At 39.3% G+C, this 22385-nt stretch overlaps 1 protein-coding gene across 4 annotated transcripts in view; it reads right to left on the reverse strand.

Annotated features, from left to right (window-relative positions):
* si:dkey-237h12.3 (teneurin-3) overlaps positions 1-22385 on the reverse strand; it is a 143112-nt gene that overhangs the window by 70739 nt on the left and 49988 nt on the right. For all 4 annotated transcript variants that reach the window (XM_044363711.1, XM_044363710.1, XM_044363709.1 and 1 more), the window contains exons 4-5: positions 11455-11680; positions 2150-2388 (exon numbers count right to left, since the gene is read on the reverse strand). In XM_044363711.1, the coding sequence (XP_044219646.1) occupies positions 2150-2388; positions 11455-11680 (465 nt within the window). The remainder of the gene's footprint in view (positions 1-2149; positions 2389-11454; positions 11681-22385) is intronic.

Here is a 22385-nt window from a genome sequence, read left to right on the forward strand (position 1 = left end):
GAGCAGTCCCCTCTCTATTCACCAATAAAACACTGGTTATAGGATCTTCCCAACAACGCCATATTTCTCCTTATACAACTGTGTCACATTTCCTCTGCCTCCAAGCAGGATGAATACTTATATATCCGCTCAGGGGAAAAGGCACAGTGCAAGATTAAGGGCTTGGATGACAAGGGAGGGCATAAGCAGAGATGAATCTGTAACGGGTTTATTGCTGTGGTCAAGATTCTAAAGGTTAGCGAGAAGTCAGCTTTGACACACGCTGTAAAAAAAGTGTTTGAAATCCGTCTCATAGGAAATAATTCTCAAAGGAGGGGGAGAGGATACGCATTATTTTATCTTCCTGACTGAGATAAAATCATTTCCTGTTTGGTTCTAGTACAACAAAGCCTTTATGGACCAAGGTCTTCTTTTAAGTTAAAGTGTTTGGGACTGTTTCCTTTGTTACAAGAGTTCAGCTCCTCAACTTGTGTTTCATTTTGATGTTGCCATCTGTGCTGGCCATTTGAACCTCCCTGCCAGTGTTTTATAACAGGAACCCCCGAAGATATGGATGGGCTGTCGTTCTGTGAACTAGGGATCAGAAGTGTTGGGATGATGCACAGCCCCCTGTCAAAAGGGAAACAGACAGGAATGTCTCATTGGAAACTGCACTGAGGTCATGTCTGCATATCTGACTGAAGGCTTAGTGAGACAAATGCAACTGAATCATATCAGGACATCTGCAATTTCTGTAAAAAGGAAAAGGCAGTGAAATAGAAATACTCCTAGCAGAGATCAAACTTCATACAGATTAAGAGGCATGCCAGCTCCATTCACTCCGGGCAGCTTGTCTATCATTTGTTCCGTTTGACCGAATGACATGTTAAAGATTGTCCAATGCCACTGCAGATAATGGAGTCATGTTTTCTTTCCTAAGACTGAAAGAAATACGTTACTTCTGCCACAAAAACTACAGGTTTTCATGTACCTGGGTGACGGCTCCTGCTGCCTCCACATCACACAATAACAAAAAGTATTTAGTTGCAATATTTAGTCCAAGCCTTGTTGTGTAGTTAATTTTGTCTGGCTAGAGGGTTGATTTCTTTCAAATTTAACAGTATTAAGATGTAAACATCCCATATATTTGTTCTACTTCCACAATATCTTTGTCATTCTTCACAAAAAACAACCTCATGCGAGGCTCAGATAGTAAGATATTCAGGCTGATTAACCCAAAATTTGGTACTTCAGATAACCACTGGGAACTTTTGGTCCTTGATGGGTACCAGTGTTCATCCCAAAATATCTGGGGTTGTGAGTGTGCCTTCGGCTCTTCAGATGAAGAATTGGGGAGGAGGTTTGGGGAAAAGTCAGAGTATGTGTGTGCTTTGAAAATAAAAGCGAGCCCTGGTGTGCATCTGTGACAGAGACAGATGGAGAGACATGAGCAGAGTTGTTTCCAAAATCGCTTTTGGGAGAAGTTCAAGTAAAAAATCACACGTCTTCATAAGAAAATTGCAAGTCAAGATCAAAAGACTTTCAGTGCTGACAATTAAAATCATGTGGCTCTCAAAGCTTAGTTAATAGCAGAGCTCAAACAATTAGTCGATGAAACGATTATTAATTTGACAAAAGATGAATCAACTTTTTTTTTTTTTACTTAACCATTATACATTTAACTTTTTATTCATTTTCTTACATTTTATAGACCAAACCATTGATCGATTGAAGTGAAAAAATAACCCCATATAATAGTATTTCTTTACATAACTGAGACCCATCTATGCATGTGCCTAAATATTAAACATGGAGGCACTTACTGTTATCTTTTTTTATCTTTATCGTTCCAGGGTTTCAAGTCCTATCAAGTCCAGTCTTCAGAAAGTTAAGTCCCAAGTAAGTCCTCATTTTTGTAACATACTGTAACTATAACTCGAGTCCAAGTCTGAAGTCTATTGCTCTGAACATAAGTGTGTGTATGTGTGTGTGTGTGTGTGTGTGTGTGTGTGTGTGTGTGTGTGTGTAAGAAACAAAGGTAGCTAGTGTATAACTCCCTTAAGAAAGATGATCTTTAATAATATCCCGTAGTCTGTGAAGCAAGTCGTCAGTATATGATGAAAATTAGATTTCAAAACCTGTCAAACAGCAAGTCTGAACATTGGCTTACCTATGCAATAGCAGAGAATGATGGACAGCACAACGGCTATGCCCACAGCGATCAGGGCGGTGCACTTCCAAGAGCAATGTTTTGGTGACTTCTTGAACTTGAAAGCCCCTCTGGACAGGCTGTTTCTGGGCAAAGGGCGCGCCGGTGTGGAGTATACTGTTCCCGTTGCCATGGTGTAACCAGGGGCTGCTGCGCCAAAGAAAGGTGTCGTTCCTGTGCCCGTTTTAAAAAGAAAGTGCCTGTGGGAAGAAAAAAAAAGAATTAGAGGAAAGCAGCTTTGCATAAGAAGAGCTATAAACGAGTGATGGTTAAAAACAGCTTCTAAAGTCAGAAGCCAATGTGGTCCTCCTAGTCAAAAGGTTCTTTAGCGGGATAACAAACTCCAATTTGTTAATAGCTTAAAGCATGTCCAAATTAAATTCAAAGGGTCAAATTCCAAAAAAAGAAAAAATTACCAAAATACAATATATCCTGCAATACTGAAACTCCCATGTGTATCACTCTGCAACAGGAACTGGGTTATAATACAATATCCAGTATAATCCTGACATTGAAAGAGGTGAACAAAAAGTACCTCATAAAAACAATCATCTCCCACTTGCCCTTTTACAACTGGGCCTTTGCTAATAGCCCATTATACCTGGGGTAATTAAGAGGGTTTAATCAAATGCACTACGGAGTGATCGTCCTATTAACTTTTAAACCCCTTGTGAAAAGCTCTTAAGTAAATGAATTAAGCCTTGTTGCCACTCTTGCCACTACTTAGAGATTAATACCCAAATGCCTCCAGGCTTCTGAGGACAGCCAAGGAAATTGGACAGATTGACCATGCATTGCAAATTTTCATTCAGTCCAGAACTGTACAATTTAATTGTGAAACACTTTGTCTGCTCATGGAGAAAACAAAACAAATTAAAAACAAATTAACATTGAAAAAACAAACAAAAAATATATATATTTTTTAGGATAATTAACAGAAATCATCATCATATTTACACTAAACTATGTGTGTAACACTGTTTTTAACCTTTACTAATCCGGTGAGATTTGCTGTGCACAAAAACTCACCTTCACTCTCACAGTTACACACAGTGAGTCGGGATATGCTCGGAAAAAAAAAGCAGAAGCGTGGTACGACCGTTGGAAATCAAATGTGTTTATAGTTATTCTCAACAGCCTCAATTGAGGGAGGAATGAAAAGCTAGACATCATAGAGACACAATAGAATTTAAATACGAGGATACATCTCCAGACAGTCTCTCCTGGAAGGAATTCATAGTGCTGTGCTTGGTTGTTCACGTGTAAAGTGTTGTATAAAGAATGATAAAAGAGACCTTGAGAGAGAAATCCAAACCCTTTCTCACATCCGCACGCTTGGCCAATCTTAGCATGAAGTGGATTTGAGTGTCGGGTTTGTGTGTTTCAGAAAGTTACAGAAATTGTTGGACACAGCCTTCCCTAATTCAATACCAGAAAGCTGCGGGGGGACAAGGTTTACCAAGACATTTGTGCGTCCAACAAGCAGTTCAGATGGAGTATACACCAGCCTTTAGAGTACATGCTCGGAGCCATCACAGTCATAAAGGTTCAATTGGAACAGTTGGGGCTTAAGTGCCTTGCTCAATAACACCACAACATAGAGTAAATAAAGTGGGGCCTGCAATTTCACATCCTTGTCCAGGTTGACTCTCCAGTGATCTGCAGTTATCAGAGTTCAAGTCAAAAGTGCTTTACAACAAACTGTATAAAAGGCTAGGTCAAGGAGTTTAAAACAACCCAGAGAGGACAGATGAAAGTACAGTCTTCCTTTCTTGCTCTTGCATCTTTTTCTTACTGCTAAACATTTCACACAACATTTTAAACAAGAGTCGATTTGTTGGTGTTTTATGTGTTCTATAGATCACTGGAGAAGTGGTTGCCAGGGTAACTGCTAATTTAAATACACAAATAAACTGATAAAGCAGTGTTTGCGCATCAATTATTTGTGCAGCAGCTGTGAAGTCCCTATGTAAGTTTTGTAAAGGCCTTTTTAATCCTGGTTGTGAATTTGTGCTGAAAGATCTTGAGAACAGCTAATTAGGTGCATAATCTGAAGCTGAGCAGTTAAGGACTGAAAAATCCATATAGTGACTCACAAATCAGGGTTTCCCTGAGTATGTGATAGGTATGGTGGGTCAACATGGTTTAGGGAAGCTCTAAATACACCTTAAACAGTTTCATTAGCTGTAATATTCTTTTAGTCAGACTTAATGTTGTTTCTGAGGGCTTTCCACTTCGGGGGAATCAGCGGTCCAAATACATGCCAAGTGAAGTTAATCAGATACTTGTAGGATGCAGTTTTTAACAGATTTGTTCTACAAAGACAGACACAAGATAAACCTTCACCATCAGGCATTGCTCATATTTCAGCCCCATTGCTGATATTTCAGCTACTTCCTATCTCCTGTGAGGATATCTCTGGGCTAAAACTTCCCTCTGATCAATTCTTGACTAAGAGAACAAATGTCAGATTTGGATCGTCTGTCTCCTCGATGCCCCGATTACCATGTGCTGTCATGGACAGACAGGGATTCCATTTAAAGGTTACGGTGTGTCACAGTTGGAATGACAATGCTCTGAGTGTCTGCAACATGGAGAAGTTCAGATTCCTCAATCTGGAACAATCTGTACTGTAGCTGCGGCAGACTCTGTAATACGCAGTTGGGTATGAATTGAGGTCAAAACTTGCACAACGTTGGAGGCGGCAGACGTGTAGTCAGACACACCGGCAAATAGACACGGCTATCTGGGGAGTTAAGTTTAAGTGGATGCAATTTGATGAGGTAGACAGAAAGGGATGTGGACATATGTGTGTGTGTGTGCGTGTGTGTGTGTGTGTATGGGGAGGGGTATGTACTCTATTTGGGAAAGGTGAATACCCATTGCAAGTTGCAGAGATGATCTGGAGACAGTTCTGCCTGTAAATAAATGTCTCAAATATACCTAAATTCTTATTTATGCAAAGATATGAGTACATAATGCTACAGTGCTGGAGAGACTTTGGTTATACTGAAAACTGTAAGAGAGCGCATAATATTTCCAACTGTTAAGCAATAGAAGGTCCTTGTAAATATTTAAAATAGAAATTTATGTAAACAAACCATAAAATAGTGTTTATTTGCACTATTTAGAGGTACATAATGAAAGATTGAAGAATTTGATTGCACATATTATTACCAAAAACATATGGCACGCCGTGGGTGGTTAAAAGCTAGAAAGTCAGCTATATTTCAGTCATTTATATCCTTTCGCTTTGTACATGAGAATGTAGAATGAAACTGAGAGTTGTCAGAATCTGTGTGTACCAGCGTCACCGAGACAAATTCCTGGGCTGGACATTTATTGCACTCAGCATTTAAAGTAATTCTGGTGCTGATGTTTTTCATGCCAGCCTTTTTTTTTTTTCTTTTATCTAAAGAGTAGACTGAAGGGGTCTAAAGATGAAATGCTGTTGGACATGATTAACAAACAGCAGACCAGTGTAAATGTCTGCAGCTATACACACTGGATGACCGGCTGTAATTGATTACAGCCAGTGTGATGCAACAAGGCACATTACTATGCTAATCCAGCCAGCCCCAGTGATAGCAATGTGGTATGCTGTGAGTGAGGGAGACTGAGAAGGAGAAGAGACAATCAGGAAAGTGTGAGACTGAGAGGGAAAGAAAGCAAATGAATGGCCGTGTGTCAGTGTGATCGCCGTCTGCTTGCGTGCACGCCTGTCTGTCCCATTGAGAAGCCTGTAACACAAAAGCAGCAGCCATCCTGCACTCACAACATTGCTTGTCATCAGGATGACATTTGAAAACATCCTCACAGAGGACAAAAGACTAAACAGTGAGTGGGTGGATTTATCTACTGCTAAGCTCCAGCTGGAGGGGTGAGAGAGCACACTAGAAACAATGCGAATCGAAGCCCTTGGAATATGTAATCTGCCTATTAGCCGCTGTTCTGTGTTAGCATTAGCATTTCAAGGTGAGAGCAGGAATAATCAGGGTGCTTTAATCTGCGGCCGAAAAAAAAAAAAAAAGACTACAGATGTGGTGCGGCATCACAGTGACTTCGTTTTCACACTCGCTGCTGTCACCGCCACTCTCCCCCAGATCACCACCTGCCCTCTCAACGGGGGGCCTGCTAGCGGGTGCTATTCTGGTACAGCTAACTCTGCGCCCGTGTGATGGTATTTCAGTGCCACCGTGCTTTTTGTGCCATCCTGCTCGTGGAGAACAGCGTGGTGCCATCTTAAATTGCTCTCTCTGAGTGCTCAGATTGTTTGCACAGAGAATTTATTATATTTAACGAGTTTGATTAGGTTTGGCGTAAGAAGTGCTCAGCTCTTATGTATATATGTTTAAGATGGTTTTTGGAGTCTAACTCTAGGCTTGCGACAGTTACTCTGTGGCTTAGGCTTGAGAGACAATATGCAACTTCAAGCCCAAATGCTGGCGTGTTTTATTTGCTGCAGGTTAGATTTGTAATGTGTAATGACTTTTTAGTTTACTGCTCGCTGTCTTTCCTCTGTTTATGAAACATTTTATATTTGCTTGCAAAACCCATCTGGAAGAGATACATTTCATGCTTCCAGCAGCAGCAACAGAGGTTTATTCAGTGGCCTAAAATAAAAGGAAAATATTACAGAACTCTGAAATCACCACATAAATGTGTGCCTAGCAATAAAGATGTTGGCAAAATAAATTAAAAGGAAAACACACAAAAAAAGAAAGAAAAAAAAAAAAAAACGTCTTGAGGATTATCACTTTGTCTACAGCACCATCCACTTTGGCAGGTAACCAGTCATCACTGCAAGATCCTTTCTATTCCAAAGAGCGAGTTGGCTGGTATTGTACACATGACTAATTAGCCATGGTGCGATCCTGACACTGTGGCTAGTGTACAAAAAAGAAAAAAAAAAAAGTTCAGTTTTCCTCCTCTGATGTGAAGCATGACCATCTGACTCATGATTTACATATGTATCCCACACAAACAACTGCACACACACACACATACACACAAACGAATGTTACATGGATTACCTCTATTCTTTTTCACCCCTGAGCACAAAATTCTGACACATTTTCCTGATGGAAAGTGTACTGTCCGTGGGACACTGTACCACATGATGATTTTTGAGACGACACATAATTTCATTTCACCAAAGGACTCCCTTGACACATGAATCCAATGAGGATTGACAGTACATTTATAACTGCAACGTGTGACTGGGCAGGCCTTCAAAAGACTCATTCTGAAATGTCATAACGACTATTCTAGCTGAATCTCATGGAATCTAAGTGAAAAAATACTGAAGCGTACTCCAAAGGACATATATGTGTAAGGGCAGACACCCACCTGTATCTTATCCAGTGGAGCACTTATAGAACTCATAGCACATGCCACAGAGGTGTCAAAAATACAAATTCACACATACAGTAGTGCTATAGTCTATTTTAGACAAAGGATTAGGTACTGCTCAAGAATAATTACCGTATATGTGCACTGGTCTCTCAAGGCCATGACAATTCAATTTATAATGAAATTCAAGGGAATATTTCTAATTGAAAATACCACAAAAAAAATCTATTTCAGTGTAGCCAAGTGGTTAGTAAGGGAAACCTGAGGGGTTTATTAAAAGTACTCCACGCAGTTTAAAGATCTGAATGTCTTCTCAGCACTTGAGAATAGCAGCGAACCGCAAGCAGTAACACAGCTCCGCTGCCGACTAATTGAGCCCTTTAAATGGAATAGTCTTCCTTAGCATAAGGCAGAACAAAAGCTGAAAGTGAAATAATTTCATACAATGTATCTGAAGTGGAAAAACCTGTATTCCTCACCTCAACAGAAGACAACTCCTGACACATTGTTTGTCGTCCGAGCATCTCCCGATCCTATGTCTGTCATCATCTTGTAAGTTTGGACTTTTTGTTAAACATTTTTGTTTTACCAACCAATATACAACTGTTTCCAAGCTGCAATACTAATTGATGTTTGCTTCATTAGTTTTTTTTTTTTTTCTCTTCTGAGCTATTAAAGAAGGCTTCATTTGTCTCCAGGTCTGATCTTTTTAAACTAATGTAGTAAATGAGCCAAAATCAAACTTAGTTTTTTGTCACAGCTTTGCCAGTACGATCACAGCAAGAAAAGTGACTTTACTCACTCACCATATAATAATGAACAGTAGTTAGTGAGTGCAGCACTTCAGTCATTTAAAAGAACACTGAAAGCTATTCACAGTGAAAGCTAGTTGGTATTGAGTCAAATTAGCACGCTTTGAAGACCAACACTTTTATGGGAGGTTATGCACACATAATTCATAACCGCTAATTGCTGTAAAAGTAGCTAATGCTGTCAAATGAGTGCTTTATTCTCAAAGAGGTCATGTCACAGGAAATATATTAAACATGATCATAAGACTGTGATTTCTATTTGGCACTTTTTAATCAACTGCCTTGTTCAGACTAATTTACTGTCTGCACATGTGACCACATATCAGAAATAAAATCCATGTCGATGTAGAGAATTCAGAAGAGATTCGCACCCCTGCGGTACCTGAGGCCACCCGTGTATGTGCTGTGCCAGGACTTTTCTGGCCCCAAACCCCCTGAAGGCAGCCTAATAAATACTTTCTGGAGCTTCTGTTTACATTTCCCAACCCGGTGGTTTTCTTGACATCTGCAATTATGTGGTGAACCAGGTCTTCCCTTTTGGCCCCGTTGGTGCGCAGCAGCCTTCTGTTCCCACCCACTGACAAGCACTTGATTTAGAGTCCACTGTGGTGATAGTGATTTATGCCTCAGCTGATGATAGGTGTGCACATATTGTTTTGTCAATACAGCTAAGACAGCTCAAGGTCATTGCGCGGTTAGTATTCAATCACTACATCTTCTCCAGAAAGTACCTTTCTGTTCAGGAAGGATATTTCATCCTCGTATTACTATTTTCTTTATATTGTGTGTTCTATGTTATTAACTGTTACTGTAGCACTTTTGAGTTTCACCATGAATGAAAAATGCGGTATAAATTAAATGTATTATTATTGTTATTATAAAGTGAAACTGTCATCGCATATCCCAGTTGATTCAGTCAGATAAGAGGTTGTTACTCCATGCTGCCACAGATGAAATTCAAAGTTTACATTCATCTAAGCTTTGGAAAAGGATACGCTGTGCCAGAGAAATATCAGGCTGGAATGCAGTCATCTACTCAAGGCCATTTCTGAGTCAGAGCGCAATGTACCACACTTCATTAGCCAGGATATTTTGAGCTCACTGATTAAGAAAGATGTAACTCATGTTTCAGGAAGAAAACTTGGCAAAAGTCTTCATGACAAAGTAGTATCTTGCGCAGCAACTTTTGGTATAACACACAATCCGTTTACCAAGTTCCTTGTTAAGTTATAACCTTTCTGATTTGAACTGGCAAGCTCTTAAAGGGTGTTTTCACACCTGCCTTGTTTAGTCTGGTTGGATTGAACCCTGGAGCATTTACCCTGTTGGTGCGGTTCGTTTGGGCAGGTGTTAACACAACAATTGCACTTGTGTGCGGAGCAAAACAACTGGACCGAGACCACATCTTCAACAAGGTCTCGGTCCGGTTACAAACAAACTCTGGTAAGGTTCGTTTGTGGTATGAATGCTGTCAAACCTATATCCAACCCAACTGCAGGAAGAGCTGCACATTTTTTGGATTAAACCAGCTACCGTAGCCAGCTGAGATGTGCTCTCCTCTACTCTGTAGCTGACTGAAGGCAGCACGTCCTCTTCGCTTAACGTGAAGCAACACATTGTTCTCTAACCATTGCATTGAAGTGCATTCAAATGTGCCATTCTGCTTGCATATTTTGGCTTGGTATGGCCCAAATTGTGACCACAATTATGAAGAAAGAAATGCCAATTCTGCCCCGTGTTTCCTCAGCATTGCCTTGGAGGGGTGGCCCGCCCTCCCAACAGGACCCCTGCCCCCCTGAAATAATTAAAATATGTTAATTTATGTTATTTACCTAATTTATGTGCACTTTTATTCCATTTCAGCTCAGTGTGCGTGTCTACTGCATTTTGTTGTCATTTATGGTCACGCTATAGTTTCTCTCCTCTGCACTCCTCTCTGTATTTCACAGAGGATAGACAGTGAACCAGCTGAAGTGAAGATAACGTTATTCGAGTTGACGACTACACTCATTATGTTACATTACACTGCTGCCAATGGTCCATTTTGGATAGCTATCACCCAGCAGAAAAACACACTCTCCCTTCTCCACCCACCAACCCCACAAGATTTCTGACCAGTGAACGGAGTGACTCCCACATGGCTTTTGTTGATACATTTTGGTTCACTTGAAATTTTGCATGTGAAACTAAACTGATCCAAAGGGAAAATGCGACAAAGTAGCAACTGATCCACTGATTCGGACTAAAGCAAACAAACTATAGGTGTGACAACACCTTCATATTCATGCCACACTTGAATATTTTAAATCATAGAGTGAGTCATTTTACTACCCCCTTCATGTTTCAGAGAATGGTACTAAAAACTTCAATAAAATCATCCAGTGTTACACATTATTGTTTAGTTTTTTCACTTTATTTTCTTATTTTATCAGTGTCAACCCCCAGTGTTTTCCACAGTCCCAGTTGTTGTCGGCCCATCTGTTGTTCCAGCAAGTAGTGTGCCACAGTGTGCCAAGGTTCACGCTGTCTGATAAAGAACTTCAACTTGTCAAGATGTGTGATACATATTGTGTGCTTCTCTGAAGTTTTTGCAGGTCACACCAATTATTATAAAAGGTGTGGTAAAGCCATGAAAGCACAAGCCTTAATATATAATTGGCAAGTCATGTTTGTCAATATCAACACACTGCAGCCTCAGTGATAACTGACTGAGTGACTGTTCTATCTCTGACAGTGAGTGTTATGTTATATGGGACAATACCTGTTGACCCAGTAACTAATAAAACAGGTTTGACAGGCTAATAGATGGGGCAAACCAGCTTTCAAATGAAATGAGTGAAAAACAGTTATAACTACCATTTCCCTCCATGATTTTAAAATGTAAAGTCTTAAAATTTGACACAGGATAAGTCTTGGAATTACAGTTTAAAAGTTGCGACATTTTGCTGAAATCTAAATAAATATTTTAAATAGCAACTTGGCCTTTTAACTTTATAGAAGCCTATTCACATTTATTTCACATCATTTTGTTTTCTCAGTGAGTGAAAATAGCTTCATGATACCGCTTGCATCTGAATTTGTAGGTCATTGTGGGTCACTCACCTGCTCTCCAGGGCCACATTGCTGCCCAGGACCCAGCTGTCCTGCAGCTGGACGCATTCCGCCGTACTCTGCAAGTCGGCCGCCAGGCCGGCTGTGGGCGGTGGGCTTGGGCCCCTGTGATTGGCCAGTGAGCTGCGGCTCAGAGACGTGATGGACGGATGCTGCTTGTGTGGAGGTGGGGCCGGTGGGAGAGGAGGTGGGCCTTGTTGACTAGATAGATGGTCACCTGAGGAGAGACAGAGGGAAAGAGATATCACTATATTAGTTTGGGTGTTCTTAATGGTGATGTAATCGTTAACGAGCAAAATGTGTTTTGCTGATTAAAATTACACTCGGAGTAACAAAAACGGATTGCCAAGAGACAGCAGATGGGTAAGAGAATGCATCTGCTGTGTATGTAAGATATGACAGCATACAGCCACCTAACAGACCCAGAAAAATAAATATAACCAAGAGCAAGACATTAAAATGAGATGCAACCACTGCAAGAAGAAGGGAAATAAGAGCCACTTTTATGGCAACTCACATAATAATTGTCACAAAACGCCACACGGCTGACAGTTGGGTTCTCTTAAACAGAAGGTCACTTGGAGAGGCAGCTGTTCTTTTATGGGCGCTTAACGCAATGTTTCACGTTTGATTACAGCCAGAGAAGACTCTCAAATAACTAATGACCAGAACATCCATTAGAGCTCTGAGAGAACAGGTTTTCCAATTTCACACAAAGCTGTGTAATTGGCCCCCAGAATGGCATGTGATAATTATCTATCCATCTTCCCTGTTTAAAAGGTAAAAACCCACAGTGCTGACAATTCTGATTTGCTCCAATGAGCCCCAAATGGGTATCGTCTTTCTAGCCTTACAGCGGCTTGGAGAAGATTGAGGAAGATGGGAGTTTTGTTTTTGTGAGAGCCGTTGTTGATTTTGTATTGACAGCATGAATTTTCATAAAGCCTCCAGGAATTAAATTTGAAGCGGATGAATGCTGGAGGTTGGTTCTGGTGCATGATTTAACCTTTGCTTTCTCAGCCATGCATGAAGACCTTGTGGGCGGATCAAAATCTGCTCTCTGCAATTGGCTGGACAGAATAACTTCATTTAAAGGACACTAGTAGTTGTTTTGAAAAGAGCCTTTAAGGGCCATGCGATTGTTGTCCTTGTCTATGGGCTTTGGCTTTTCACTGTGTCCTTCTATACATAAAACATGTTCAATGCAGGCAAATGAGCCTTTCATACAGTTCCACAACGCTCAAAGTGAACATGTCTGCCATTCAGAGCTAGGAAATAATTTCCTCCACTTTGAGGTAAAAAACTAGTGCTGTTAATATTAACACATTCATTTTTTAATTTATTTGAAATATTTAATGTGTTAAAAAATTAACACAATTAACACATTAGTGTCTTTCAGAGGCTGTACTGGGCTTTTAAAGCTAGAGTGAAGATACTGGTATGATATGGAACTAGTCAACCTGAGGCATCCATTGGTACCTACCATGTCATGATACCTTGTAAGGGAGGGGGGTAAATAACGCTCAAAAGTTAGGCTAAATTTTGGCAAAAGGAAAAGGTCCCTTTGAACTCTCTCTGTGTCCCCCATGTGTAATTCAGAATCTTTCCTTGCTCTTTTTTTCATATTTGCATGGACTATTGTGAACCTTGTCGAAATTCAACTGGTACTTGAACATGGAATACATTCATTGTTGTTAATTATCATTTATATTAGTGCATATAAGAAATTATTGCCTTCTAAGCTGATATCCAATTTTAATGGCATTGATGGTTTTGAAATTCAACTGGCACTGTAAAGGCCTGGGTTTTTTCATTATTTCTGTTAGTGCACATAAGAAATATGCCTTTCAAGCTGACAGTCAACGGCCTTGATGGTTTTATTGGATGTCTGTAGTCTACAGGAGAGAATCTGTGTTCAGAGTATTTGAATTGAAATATACTTCCTTGGTGTTGATTCTACATTATTTCCATGATTTTACATTTTAATATCCATTATTACAAGCTCCAATATTAAGAAGAAAAAAAAAAGGATTAATCGTGATTAATCACAGCAAACTGTGCAATTAATTAGTTCATTTTATTAATTGATTGACAGCCCTACTAAAAACCTTTAGGCTAATGTACATGCAAGCTATTAGTACAACTTAAGATCATCTCTCTCTCATATTCAATGGGGGAATACATCAGAAAGATAATACAAGGAATACTGTAATAAGAATAACTACTGAGAGTAAAACGGCTCTCAGTGAGTTAATTGCAGGGACAGCAGCAGCTGTAATAAAGTTTTAACAGGGGCAGGCAGTACCAATCATTTTTGTGACTGATTACTTGCATGAATTTATTGTTTTTATAACTGTATACTTTTTTTTTTTATATAACATCTGCTTTATCTTCAGACAGACAGACACACAGATAAATGTACTTCTTACATATAAATATGGTGTGGAACACAATCAGGTGTGACGAGAGTGCACAGAGCTGGCGCAGAAGGCCAGTCTAAGATGAATTAATTCCTGACTGCAATTACAGCGACAGCATGTAGCTATAAATTCCATAAAAGCAAAATCATCAGATGCAAATGAGGGTTGCTGTTTTTCCTTTCAGTGGACTGTAATTAGTGTTTGATCAAAAGCAAGTATGATCCCCTCATTACCTCACACCACCTTGTTTAAAGTCAATTCCAAATCCTAACACATGAATTACCTGAGATCAACTGCGGTATTGCCGTTTGCAAAATATAAGGCTGCCATGACTTAGTGATAATGAATACAAGACATCCCACTCATCTTCTGGGTTAGACTGTGAGCCCTATTAGAAAAGTGCTAAGTAGGCTAATAGAAATGTGGATTATCTACCAACACTGGCTGGTTTTACCTCACCTCGGGGTCTTATTCCACTATATGAGCCTGCAGCAGCCATGAGCTCCACTTCACTTTCCAGCAGAGGCATTTTTCATATAATCAGCACACACTCACACAAATGTACAATGTCAATGATGGAGAAAGGGAAAGGAAGCAGAGGGGACAAACAGAAAAATGTTCTAACATGGAGGGAAGTGGAATGTTGATGGCCAGAAAGAATAATATTTAGAAGTAAAAGTGTGGAGAAGGATGTTTTGTTGTTTTTTTAAATCAATGGAGAAAAGATTAAAAAAACCAAGCTTAATGTTCAATGTCAAGTAATCAAATAAAATGGGCATTCACTTGTAATAACAACAACATACTCTTAAAAACACAATAAAAAATTTTTCTCCTGTACAAACATCATCTTGTTATCACACACACATGAAACAGTCAATCCCCGTAAACAATGTCCTCTGCAATTACGCATTACAAATAAAGATACATGAAATAGTGCAAGTCGATGTCTTGATTGTCCTTGTTTAGTTTGCAGGCAGCCCTGCTGCACTGCTTGTACTGAGAGTTTAAAAATGACACTGACTAAATTCAAACCCATAAAAATGTAGTGCAGGTACATTATGGTTGATGTAGCAGGAATAGTGTCCATACAAGCAAGCACAAATATAAGTTTCAAACACTCTAACTATTATGAATTTATGTCAATCCTGAATGACTTTCTGATGAATCGATGCGTTAAAAAGGCATGCCTCAAATGAATTGTGTTTTTAGGTGAAAGCACATGCTGAGCATTCTGGATACACTGCCTCCCGAAACCCTCAAAGGCATGGAATTTAACATGCAGCAAATCTGACTGCATAATCCCACAATGGACTGAGGAAATGTTAAACCCCATGAGCTGAATTATACCTACTCTATGTATACTGTGCAAAAATCACTCAAAGCTTTTGGGTTTAAAATAAGGTCTTCCAATTGAAATGTTGTGTTTGAGTTATGAAATGACAAAGTGAAGTACGATAGTGGAGCAGCTTTGTGTTTTTTTTTGGGGGGGGGGGGGGGGGGGGGGGGGGGGGGGGGGGGGTAAAGAAGGAAGAGAAAAAGTCTACACCTACTGAAATACAAGTCTAAGAACATGAGGGGAAATAAACACAGAATGTTGAGCAAATGCTATTAAAATTAGAAAACTTATTTGCAAAACATGAATCCAAATGTCCTTCTACCTTTGCAGAATTAATGTTTTTATCAGACTGCAACAAATGGTAAAAAAGGCACTGGACTTATATAGCGCCTTTCTAGTCTTCCGACCACTCAAAGCGCTTTACAATACTTGTCAACATTCACACACACATTCATACGTTGACGGCGGAGGCTGCCATGCAAGGTGCCAACCTGCTTATCAGGATCTAATCTAATGCACATTCACACACACACTCACACAGCCATCAGGGAGCAATTTGAGGTTCAGTATCTTGCCCAAGGACACTTCGACATGCTGACTGGAGGAGCCGGGGATCGAACCGCTGATCTTCCGATTAGTGGACGACCTGCTCTACCTCCTGAGCCACAGCTGCCCGAGGCTGTTATTCTACAATCCACTCATGTCTCTAACCTTGCGACCGGCAACAGCCTCAAAAAGCTGCTGTTTTAACATTTTCAAATGCCAAAATGTATTATTATTTGTTTTACTCTAAGTATAAATATACTAAAGTACAGCAACTGGCCCAGATTTGCCGTATCATATATGTAGTTACCGAGGAGGAGGCAACAGCGGTGACACCTATTCTAAAATGGCATCTCCCTCACCTTAATCCACCTTTCACTTCAACAAATATACCCACATGCCTCTTAATGTATGAGCACATATATGTCTACGGACTAACTGCACTGTCCACTTAAGCCTTTGAGATCTGATATGCCCCTTTTAAGTATTTGTATCTGAAACCTGACTCTGCGTGGATTGAATGATTAATCATGTCTACATTTTTCTCTGTTAAAAGGTTTTCTCGACCCCTTTAATCTTTATCTTTGTGAGGTCAGCATCAAATAGTGTAATACTGTAGTTGCTTTCCTTCGGGGTAACATGTTTACACATTTTAGTGTTGAATTTACATATGTGAATTTTAATATTGCAATCTGCATTTTAATAGCATTTAATATTTCATATACAACTCAATGTTTCAACTCAAATACATTTGAAAGCCTGGATTGTATGCTGGTCATTTTTTTAGTATTTAGACCCTTATAATATGACACTGTGTATTTTTTTCACATACCCAATTTCCCTGCACACAGTAGGTGTCAGTATGCCTGAGCAGTGTAAGACGCCATGGTTTCTTGTCTCCAATTTGAGGCGTGGGTTTGAATCCAATTTCTTACAAACAGTTTTACACTCAGGACAGAGTCTCCCTGTGATGAAAACCTATAAGTGATAACTTCAATGTGACTCCATGTAACTCAATGAGCGGCAGTTCAGTGTGTATTCCCTGTGTACTTCACTGACGGAGTTGGAGGTTTGAAAGCAACTGGGGCAAATCATGCTAAAATATGGACTTTGAATTATATCATCCACTGCCTCGCAAATGTTGGATGGTGTGTGTAAAAAAAACCAAAAAAACAAAACATACTAAACAATGAGCCTTTAAGAAAGCTTGGCTTTGTCTTCCATCAAGACATAGAGGGAATTAAGCTGGCCTTTAAAGTGCAGGTTCAGTGGCTGGGAAGGCAGATGAAACAGCTGTGTGGTTTATGGGGCTTTGCTTTGAAATCAGATCAAGACGGATGCCTTCTTTGCATAATTCCTCAACGTCAGCTTGTCATCATCTCCATCAGCAACATGCTTTAAAAAGGGCCTTTGTGATTAATACTGCAAGCAAATGCTGAAATGACAGACTCATTCCCTCATTAATGACGCTTGCAATATCTATCAAATGACGCTTTATGAAACCTTGGCATTTTTACAGAAACATCTCCTGGAGTGGATATTTTAGTTGATCTAAATACTCTGTTTTTAGAAGTTTGCAGTCTGAACACTGACACAGTTTTTACAAGAGAATGAATGGTACATTGTGCTGTATTAGTGAACCAAAAATATCCATGAGCAGAAAAAAAGGTCCCTCTATAAAAGGTTCTTCAGAGAACAGCTTTTCTGATATCTAAAATGGTTCGGGCTTGTCCATTCACTGAATTTAGTCCATTTTAAAGAACTGTGTCAGAGGCTATCATTGTCTGCAAGCTGAGTTCACATTTCACCACATTTTTCTTGAACATTTTGATGCCACTTCTTGATACTCTAATGCTTAGGCCTGTTAGATTTCTATGATGTTCACTCTTTTAAAACATATCTTTTTTTGATTAAAGCATTGACAAGCCTCGAATACGGCATATAATGTTCCAACACTGAGCCGGGACACAATTAAAAGCCGTTTTGCACTCACTAAGCTTGGCATGCTCAGTGAAAGCCTTTTCATATTCATTGTGTAAGTACTGCAAAAGGTCTTGTGCCATTTTACTCTCCATTAAGAGACTGATGCAACTGCTAATGGAATTGAAAGGCCATTTGCTTTGACTAGCATGCCCTTCACCAATAGGAAAATTGCAGTATGTGTGCATCATAAGAATTCTAGCAAAATAAATCACACATTCTATTACAGCTGCCACTATTTTTACAAAATAATATTCATAATTACATTTAAAAAATGCAACTGTTCCAAAAAGAGACATCTAACGAAATCCCAGTTTGATTTTATATGGAGATGAATAATGGATGAATTCCATGATAAAACATCCCATTTGGACGTGATAGGATGTTTATATATGTCAAATCGATAAATTAATTCTCATCAACACCTTGCTTTCTAGTCACCTTGGCACTGCTCTGGCACCTAGTTTTAGTCAGTGGCGGTATCCTGTAATAAAAAAAGAGACAGCAGATTCTCACTGGGAAGCCCTAAAGGTGGGGTGGAGGGTGGTATTGTTAGAGGGGGGGAGGGGGGGAGGGGTGTGTCTGTACCCGGTGGAATTCGGGACCATTAGAACAACCTTGCCCTAGGTGAGTTTTGGGGATTTACTCTGCAAAGAGAGTTGGCAATTTTCAGGGGCTTGGGGTTTTGAGAAAAGAAAAAAAAGGTGTGAATTCCATCATAGTTCCTGCCAGAGCACTTTCACTGCTCTCGACTTCTATCTGATCAAACAGTGAAATTTCTTTTAAGCCATTTCTCTGCAGGGGAACCAGGATGTAACCAATATTTCAAGGATTACATAATCATTGCATTATAGAAAAAGACATAATTCCATGTGCTCTTACACAGCCATATAGCGGTCATTCATCAACTCACATTTGATGCAAATTCTAGACTACCATTCATCTAAAATGTATGATATGTAAATAGGCTTACAAAGTTGAACCTCCTGAAGATGCACTGTGAATATAAGCAGCTACACATCACTGTTTGTCCATCTCTCTCTCTCACTGTCTCTCTCTCTCTCCCCCAGACATTGCTACAGATGGCAGATCATCATACAGATGATGACTGCTTAGCAGTTCTTTCTGACAGCTCTTCGATTACATAGCAATTACACTCCTTCTCAAAAGCTACTTTGACAATTAGCCTGCTGACAAAACACTTTGTTGTATTTATTCATGTGTGGACAGCTTTTGCTTCCTTGTTTGTCCGGGGAGATTGTGTTCACACCTTGGTAAAATGCTACAGTTCCTAACTTCAGCACAGGCAGCAAGGTTTCTACAGTTTGTGACTGACAAGGCATCTATCACTGTATTTTCTTAAACCTGCAGAGCTGAAACTGGCACAGTCCACAGGGAAGTGTGCCAGTTCCCTTTCCTGAAGTACATTTGTACTTGATTGGTGTTCTTGCAGCCATTAACTTCATCAACCAGTAACCATAAGTTAATTTTCTATAGGGCTCAGCAAGCAATTGATTTTAAACATGCAATTAGTGTATTGACTTTAACCATCCCGAAAAGTCAATTTTTACCATTTAGTAATCTCTCTCAAAAGGCAAATAATGCCAAAAGGTCTCGTATTTGAAGTTTTCATCGTCTACATTTTTGTGAGGTTCTTGACAACATTTTAAGCTGCATATTACAATAATTCCACTTGATTCAAATCTTTTATGGTCATATGATGTCAAAAATACACACAAAAATGTAAGCACCTTTTAACATAACATGGCAAATCAGCAATCCATCAACCAAAGTGATGAAAGTCATACAAAAAGCCAGTTTAAGATAAACAATGACACAAAACAATTCTTGGAAAGCTGCAGAGGAACATTTAACGATGTCACATTTGTGGTTGGAGGGGGATACTTTAAAACTACATTGATTGATGTCTCGGCACAACAAACAGTAAACACAACATCTGCATTTTATCATGTTATAAAGCTGTTTATAAGACAAAGAGCCATACAGTATTAGCATTCATTTGAAGTCCAGTTTCTGGACACCTGGCAAATGTAAAGTAAGTCCAATATTCACTGTTAAATGCTCCACCATGTTCACCAACTTGTTGCTAACGTGGTTCTTCTGCTGCTTAGTAGTGTGCAGGTAGTGTACAGTGGGGTTATCTGAGTTTTTTTTGTTTTTGTTTTTTTTTTGAAAACTGCTGTCTGCTACTGCTAGAGAAGATTGGCTGTAAAACCAAAACAATGAACTTGAAAATGCTGAAACGCTCTGTAGAGCTGAGGGAAACTGCAGATTCTTGGTGGGTTTGTCAATATTAGCGACTCCTTTCACATATACGTAGCCATTTGATCCATTGTTAACATAAAAATATTAATTAGAGCAACTTGAAGCACCATTTGAAGTAATTGATAAATTGAGCGAGTCATCAACCAAGGTGAAAACTGTGTAAAGGACAGTTACAGAGGAAATAAAAATAAACAATGCCACTAAAAACATTCTTAAAATGCTCCAAAGGAACATTTAAAGATTTGAAGACGGAGGATGATATACCACAGGATATGAGCAATAGCTACAGAACTTTTAACTGACCACATTTTTTAGAATATTTCAATTCTAATGAGCGATGGTAGAACCCTGGTCTCAAGTTTATGGCATAAATTTGCAATCCTAGCCTGCAGTTCCCATTGCAACATTCATGTTGGCTACAAATTCGTGTTTGCATCTTTGAGTTGTTGCTGTTATAATCACAATAACAGCAGCAACCTGCCAGTTCCTGTCACAAAATGTGCTTTTTGATCCTAAAATAATACAAAAAGCTACAATGTCTGAAACTGTAGAATATAAACAAATCAACATGGAAGTAGGAAATGCAGACACTGGAGAGACATGCTTTCATCCAAATATGTCCCTGCTCAGCACTTTGTTGTGAATATGTTTTGAAAGGCTGTTTTGGCACTGTTTTGAAAAGAAGTTGCCAGTTTCAATCTCTTGTGCCTTTTTGAACTGTACTGGCCTTGGGAGTAGTCTTTCATTCCATCTAAATTACTGTGGTGCCATCAGTAACAGCCAGTAGTTGTGATGGTGACTGGCTGATGAAGCCAACATGAATCCTTGGTTTGGGAGATACTGGCTACCTCAGGGAAGAGTCTGAATATTCAGATGCTTGCTGAAGGTGTTTAAGCAATTTCATTCCATTTGCACCAAGTCTCTAAGTGTCAGGAACAACAACAAAACATGGTTATCCAGTTTTGCTGAACTGTGAGTCATTTCTCTGACTAAAGCAATATAGATTTGAATTAGTAATTGCACAAAAAATGTTGCCTACATCATCTTAGGGGTCGTAGAAATGTGGCATGTGTACTCGGAGAACTATTCATGTGCCTCCCCATTCATTTACAGCTCGCTTCCACAATCACTTGAGAAAATGGATGCAGGAAAAAAACAAACCACTCATGGTTGTAGTGGCGGAGTCTTTTGCAATGGCAATATAATTGCATTTCCTGTGCAAATCGCTCAGTTTGTGTGGAAACCAGACAAAGGAAGCAGTATCCAGCTAAAAATGGGAAAGCCTATCTTTTCCTGATTAAATGTTGGCATATTGTTCTGAACTGGATGCACTCCACTGGCACAGATGACTAATTTTCACCTCCATTGTGAGAAAAATTTGAGAAGAAGAAGATTTATACATTGCACTGTATATCTCTCACACCATATTTAATAGACATGTAGCACTATGAAATGTATATAACATACTATAGAGGGAGATTTTTTTATATTCTGTTTCCCCATAAGGAAATAAAGATTCAGTTGAGCTCTCTATTATTTACCAATTACATACCCACATGTTGCCATAATAGCACTTAAAGGGGAGACCCAGACTGAACCCCATCACTGTCACAAACAAATGTAATGTATCCAATGTATAATCCAATTCAATGAAATAAAAAAAGACAAGTGTAAATTAAAAATGGAGATGTTAAGATTCAAATAAAGAAAACTGACCACTTAAAACTGACCAATCAGGTGATCAAAAGACAGCAGGTACCAGAAGAGTTACTATACCGATCTTAGCTATAGGATATGATTTATTTATATTACATTTTAAAGTAACCTGGTTTGCGAATATCAGCATTATCTTCAAAGACAATTATATAAAAGATAAGAAGTGCTCTTTCTCATCGCACCTGTACCCAGTCAGCAACTGGAGAATTTATCAGCCCGTCCTCACAAGGAAAATGACAGTATAGGTTGAAAATTCAGCCAGCAAAAACAACCTATAGTTACCTTTATGCCATCCAGCAGATGTAGTAATTATGACCCAGGGAAGTGATGCAGTTCAGATGATGAAGTTCAGACGGGTTGGGTGGATGGTTAGATATATAGATAGATAGATGGCATTGCTTCCCATTTCCAACCATACCTTCTATTGTCATGGTGTTTAGTGTTGCAAGGTTGCATAACTTTAAGGAAGTAACTTTAACCCAAACCATGATCTTTCCCTAACCCTAACTAAGTGATTTTTGTGCCTAAACCTAACCAGACCTTAACCACAGTGTTGTCAAACCATAAAACATAATTATCTTTTACGATCGCTGCCAACAGGGGCAACATATTACAAAAAGCTCCTATGAGTCATTCTGGAG

Source organism: Thunnus albacares, chromosome 10 (genome assembly GCF_914725855.1).
Source record: "Thunnus albacares chromosome 10, fThuAlb1.1, whole genome shotgun sequence".
NCBI classification, from domain to species: Eukaryota; Metazoa; Chordata; class Actinopteri; order Scombriformes; family Scombridae; genus Thunnus; species Thunnus albacares.